The sequence below is a fragment of the Camellia sinensis genome, chromosome 1 (assembly GCF_055761805.1).
Source record: "Camellia sinensis isolate YWXY chromosome 1, ASM5576180v1, whole genome shotgun sequence".
NCBI classification, from domain to species: domain Eukaryota; kingdom Viridiplantae; phylum Streptophyta; class Magnoliopsida; order Ericales; family Theaceae; genus Camellia; species Camellia sinensis.
The window spans coordinates 49,092,075-49,098,074 of NC_138961.1; the positions used below are offsets into that span (position 1 = coordinate 49,092,075).

General features: G+C 39.2%; 1 protein-coding gene across 1 annotated transcript; it reads right to left on the reverse strand.

Moving 5' to 3' along the window:
* Positions 1–1,658: 1,658 nt before the first annotated feature.
* LOC145795478 (uncharacterized) lies at positions 1,659–5,074 on the reverse strand. Its single transcript, XM_082880017.1, has 5 exons — positions 4,123–5,074; positions 3,752–4,017; positions 3,277–3,666; positions 2,615–2,841; positions 1,659–2,148 (listed from the first exon to the last, which is right to left on the reverse strand). Exons 1-5 carry the CDS (start codon positions 5,072–5,074, stop codon positions 1,659–1,661), a joined length of 2,325 nt encoding a protein of 774 aa, XP_082736143.1.
* Between the last annotated feature and the right edge of the window lie 926 nt (positions 5,075–6,000).

Sequence of the window (6,000 nt, forward strand, 5' to 3'; positions counted from 1 at the left end):
AGCATAGTGAATAACAACAGAGTAAAGAGTTTATGAATGATGTCCAAAATAGATTAAAAAATTAGAATTCAAATCAATACAAATTTAGATTCACATATTTATACAGATTCCATAAACAGTTATACGTGGTACATCCATTAGCTCACAAATCACTTGGTCATAAAGATCCACTTTTACTTGGAATGGTTGTAAAGACCTACTTTCACTTGGAATGGTCTTAAAGACTCACTTTCACTTGGGATGGTCAAAAAGACCTACGTGCAGACCATATAAGCGGTTATGCATAACCAGTTCCATGGATGGAACCCACTTGAAACCCTGGTACCAAGTCACATGAACACTTGATGCTAAGGATACCACGAATACATTTAAAAAAAACTGGACAATCATTCATGCTTCACAAAATAGCATTTCACAAAACAGATCATATCGTATCATTATGAAAATACTTATTGTCACGATCCAAATCTACCCCTAAAAGTTTAGGACATGGCCGACCTATGCTTAGGCCTCAAATTAAAATCAAAGAATATAATTTATTCAACAAAAGGGCCTAAAGTGAAAGCAATTAAATAATACAACGTCCGTCGAGCCGTGTGTATGTGCCAGGATCATTACACAACTTCCTTTAAACGGAGAAGTTTACAAGTGCTATTCAGATATAAATACAATCCAAGGCAGGTATACGTACAAATAGTTAATAACCCAAAAGTTACATGACCATAAAATGTTCAACAAAGCCACCAAAAACATTACAAAAATGTGGCATTGAGCTCCATAAGAAACAAAATGACTCCACTTGGGCTTAACCAAAAATTTCCACAAAAAGGCGCCTGAAGTTGACCGAGGGCTAGCCTCCAAGCTGACCACCTACAAAACATACATGAATACGGAATGAGCCAGGCTCAGTGAATAATAATAATGTAATAAAGCATATAAACGAGCATGTGTCTTGCAAAACGTAAAACGTGTATGTAACACATGTATGTCCTTTATATCAATACATTTCAAAATGGCCTCGGGCCCCATCATAATAACAGAACGGCCTCGGGCCCAATACATATAAACACACACATAATCACACATCTAATGAGAGATTTAAGCATGTGAGAGGGTCGGGTTATTACACTTTTCCCCCTTTAAAGAAGTTTGGTCCCTCAAACTTATTTTACCTTAAGTTGAGAATAACTCTGGATACCGTTGTTTCATTTCCTCTTCTCTCTCCCAAGTGGCTTCCTTCCCGTAGTGTTCTTGCCATTCAACTTTTACCATCGGAATTGTTTTGTTTCGTAATTGTTTCACTTGATGATCTAGAATTTGAATTGGTTTCTCCTCATAGATCAAATTATCATCGAAAGTAAGTTCATGGTAATCTATGATATGGGACGGATCTTAGAGGTAACCTCGTAACATGGATACATGAAAGACGCTATGTACTTGTCTCATACTCAGTGGAAGAGCAATATGATAAGCTACCAGACCCACTTTTTCTAGAATTTGAAACGGACCTACATACCGAGGTGCTAATTCACCCTTCTTGCCAAATCTTGTGTGTCCTTTCATCGGAGTGACTTTCACAAAAACATAATTGCCCACCTCAAATTCCAAATCCCTTCATCGATAATTCACATAACTCTTTTGCCTGCTTTGAGTAGTTTTTAATCTTTCCTAATGACTTTGATTTTCTCAGTCGTCATTTGTACAATTTCAAGCCCAAACAATGATCTATCACCAACTTCAGCCCAACACACTGGGGAGTGGCATTTTCTTCTGTACAAAGTTTCATATGGTTCCATCCCTATGCTTGAGCGAAAACTATTGTTGTATGCAAACTCTACTAACGGTAGGTACATTTCCCAACTCCCTTGGAAATCCACGGCGCACATCCGAAGCATATCCTTCAACGTTTGTATTGTTCTCTCTAATTGGCCATCTGTTTGAGGGTGGAATGCCGTACTGAATTTCAACTCTGTTCCCATGGCATTCTGTAAACTCTGCCAAAATCTGGATACAAATTTTGGATCTCTATCGGATACAATTGAAACCGGGACACCATATAGCCGGATAATTTCATTCATATATATAGCAGCAAGTTTATCCGCATTATATTGAGTTTTCATAGACAGAAAATGGGCAATTTGAGTTAATCTATCAACAATAACCCATATGGAATTCATACCTAGCGGTGTTCGGGGCAAACCCACAATAAAATCCATCATCAAATGTTCCCACTTCCATTTTGGAATTGGGAGAGGTTGAAGTAGACCTGCCAGTTTTGGTGCTCTACTTTACTTGTTGACATTGCAAACATTTTAAAACAAATTCTGCAATTTCTTTGTTCATGCTTGGCCACCAAAAATTTTGCTTCAAATCTTGGTACATTTTTGTATTACTGGGATGTAGGGAAAATTTAGACATATGTGCTTCCTCTATAATTCTTCTCTTGATTTGTGAAATATTTGGGACACACAATTTGTCTTTAAACTTCAACACCGAATTTTCAAGAATGAACCCGGGCCTTGGCTTTGTTTCCATCTCAACACAAATTTTCTTCAGAAACTCATCTTCCACTTGCCATTGCTTGATTTCTTTAATAAGAGCCGGTTATACTAACATTGTTTCTAATACTGCGTCTTGACCATGTAACACAAGTTCTATATCCATTCTTTCCAAATCAAGTAAAAACTCTTGCTGTCCAGTGAGCAAACTTGCCAAAGTCTTCATACCTTTTCGGCTAAGAGCATCCGCAACTGTATTAGCTTTGCCGGGGTGGTAATGGATTTGCAGGTCATAATCTTTGATAAGCTCTCTAACCACCGTCTTTGTCTCATATTTAACTACCTTTGGGTAAAGAAATACTTTAAGCTCTTATGGCCCGTGTAAAACTCACATGTCGTACCATACAAATAGTGACGCCATATTTTCAGAGCAAAGACCACTATAGCTAGCTCTAAGTCATATGTAAGATAATTCTTTTCATGTGGCTTGAGTTAGTGAGAAGCATATGCGATGACCCTTCCATGCTGCATGAGTACATAGCCCAATCCTTTGTTTGAAGCATCGTTATAAATCACAAACCCCTCGGTACCAGATGGTAAGGCAAGAACTGGTGCTGTAGTTAACCTTGTCTTCAACTCCTGAAAGGCAATTTCCTTTTGTTCTGTCCACTCAAACATAACCCCTTTTTTGGGTCAGTTGGGTGAGTGGTGTTGCAATCTTGGAGAAGTCTTGTACAAATCTTCGGTAGTACCCTACTAAGCCCATGAAACTACATACCTCTGTTGCATTCGTACGAGTTGGCCAATTCACAATGGATTTTATCTTGTACGGGTCAACAGAAACACCTTCTTTATTAATTACGTGCCCCAAAAACACTACTTCATGTAGCCAAAACTCGCACTTCTTCAATTTTGCATATAGCCTCTTATCTCGAAGTGTCTGTAGAATTATTTGTAATTGGTTCTCATGTGCTTCCGTGTTTGTCGAATAAATGAAAATGTCATCAACAAACACAACTAGGAAGTCATCCAGGTACAGCTTAAAATCATGGTTCATTAAATCCATGAAGGTCGCCAGTGCATTAGTAACCCCAAACAGCATAATTAGAAATTCATAATGCCCGTATCGAGGGCGGAAAGCAGTCTTCTCAACGTCTTCAGTGAAAATCTATTTTCAAAAAGACTTGTGCACCTTGAAGTTGATTGAATAGATAATCGATCCTAGGCAAGGGATACTTGCTCTTTACAGTTACCTTATTAAGCTCCTGGTAGTTAACACATAACTGGAGTGTCCCATCTTTCTTCTTAACAAAAAGAACCGGTGCGCCCCAAGGAGAAGTGCTCGGACGAATGAATCCTTTATCAAGTAAGTCTTGCAGTTGTATCTTCAACTCTTTCATTTCTACAAGTGACATTCTATAAGGGGCTTTTGAAATTGGTTGGGTTCCTAGTACTATATCAATCACAAATTCAATCTCACAGTCCACTAACTCTCCTAGCAACTCCTCTGGAAAAATGTCTGAAAATTCACGTACCACTGGAATGTTATCAACACACACCTCTGCTGGTTGTCCATTCAAAATGCTACATAAATACCCTCAACAACCCTTTTGTAATAGCTTACACGCCTTCATGGCGGAGATTAAGTACGGCGGGGGAATCACCCCATGTCCCATACTCATAAATTTGGATTGCCCCGAGGGTCGAAATATGACTTGTTTAGACATACACTCAATAGTCACATGGTATTTACTTAGCAAATCTATCCCCAAAATTATATCAAAATAAGCCATGTCCAGCAGCAACATATCAGCAGATAACTGAACATTCCCAATAACAATCTCACAAGCAGAATAAATGAATGTACACAATATGGAGCCCCTCGATAGTGAAGAAACACATAGAACATAATGTAACGATTCCTTAGGTCTATTCAATTTACTAGCAAAGGTTTCTAACACAAAAGAATAGGTAGAACTCGAATCAAATAATACATGAACAAAGTGACCATCGATAGGAAATGTACCTGACACCATAGCCTCAGTATTTTGCGCATCACTTTGAATAAGAGCAAATACTCTCCCCTGCCTAGCATTGTCTCTGGTATTGGTGGATTTTGCAGTAGTCTTTGTAGTTGAAGCTGGAGTTGAGCTGACTGAAGTTGTAGTAGTTCTATTCCCATTTTTCTGGTCTCTCTGAGGGCAATCTCTTGCTAAATGTCCCGTCTTTCCACACTTGAAGCAAGCCCCAGTTACCCAATAACAAGTCCGGCGGTGCCTCTTCCTACAATCTGGACAAGTTGGTGCTAATTCACGAGTAGAGGCAGAAGTACTAGAAGTTCCCAAGTTCAGCTTCTTGTTCTGTGACAATACTGATCCCCTTGGTGCTTGCGCATTCTGCCTCTTCTCCCTCCACTTAGAAACCCAATTTTGAGTAGCTATAGTACCTTCAGCCACTATTGCCCTTTCCAGTACATCGACATAGGTAGGCAATTTCAAAATATTAATCTTATCTAGAATCAAGTTCCGGAGTCCTCCTTCGAACTTTCTTGCTTTCTTATAGTCTATATCCACCATGTATGGTGCGTAATGGGCTAACTCCGAAAATTATGCTTCATACTCTGCCACCATCTTGTTTCCTTGCCTCAACGTCTCAAATTCTGTCACTTTCTTATCTCGCATGCACTGTGGGAAATACTTATCATAAAAAGCTCCAAAAATTGAGCCCAAGTCAAACCTTAATGTTTATTTCGAGTCAGCATCCACCACCTTCGTGCTTCGTCTTCAAGGGTAAAAGCTGCAAGCTGTACCTTCTGTGCTTCTGTGCACGGAAAGATCTCAAATAACTTCTCTATACCCAGTACCCACGCCTCAGCTTTCATTGACTCAATGCCCCCTTTCAACAATGACGGCTTCATCTTCTTAAACTCTTTTGTCAGTGCAAAGGTTCAGTCCTCAGCTTGATGGTCTTGCACCACTGGTGGTGGTACAAGCACTAGCGGTGGCGGCGGTTGCTGTTGTTGTTGTTCCTGTTGCTATCTCATAGTTTCTACCATGTCTGCAATCATCATTTCCAACCGATCCAGCCATGCTGAGGTAGAGTCTTCCATATCATCCATTCTTGTCCTCACCATGATTTAGATATCAAAGGATTATAATACACACAAGAAGAGACACAAGTGTATATAGGCAATGATCATTAGTCATCTTTCATACGATATTCACAACGTAGAAAACATTATGCATGCAACCTAAGTCTTTTCTAGACTCCTTATAGCCCAATGGACAAGTTTGTGAGGTATTTACTCATGCTCTGATACCAACTATCATGACCCAAATCTGCCCCTAAAATTTTGAGACATGACCGGCCTATACTTATGCCTCAAATCAAAATCAAAGAATATAATTTATTCAACAAAGGGGCCTAAAGTGAAAGCAATTAAATAATACAACGTCTATCGAGTCGTGCATATATGCTAGGATCATTACACAACTTCCCTTAA

Coding starts and splice junctions, on each gene's coding strand:
- LOC145795478 (XM_082880017.1), bottom strand. CDS start 5,074: ATGGTGGATATAGACTATAAGAAAGCAAGAAAGTTCGAAGGAGGACTC. Junction 2,842..3,276: donor CTCGTACGAATGCAACAGAG/GTATGTAGTTTC, acceptor CTTTACCCAAAG/GTAGTTAAATATGAGACAAA. Junction 2,149..2,614: donor GACGCAGTATTAGAAACAAT/GTTAGTATAACC, acceptor TATTGTTGATAG/ATTAACTCAAATTGCCCATT.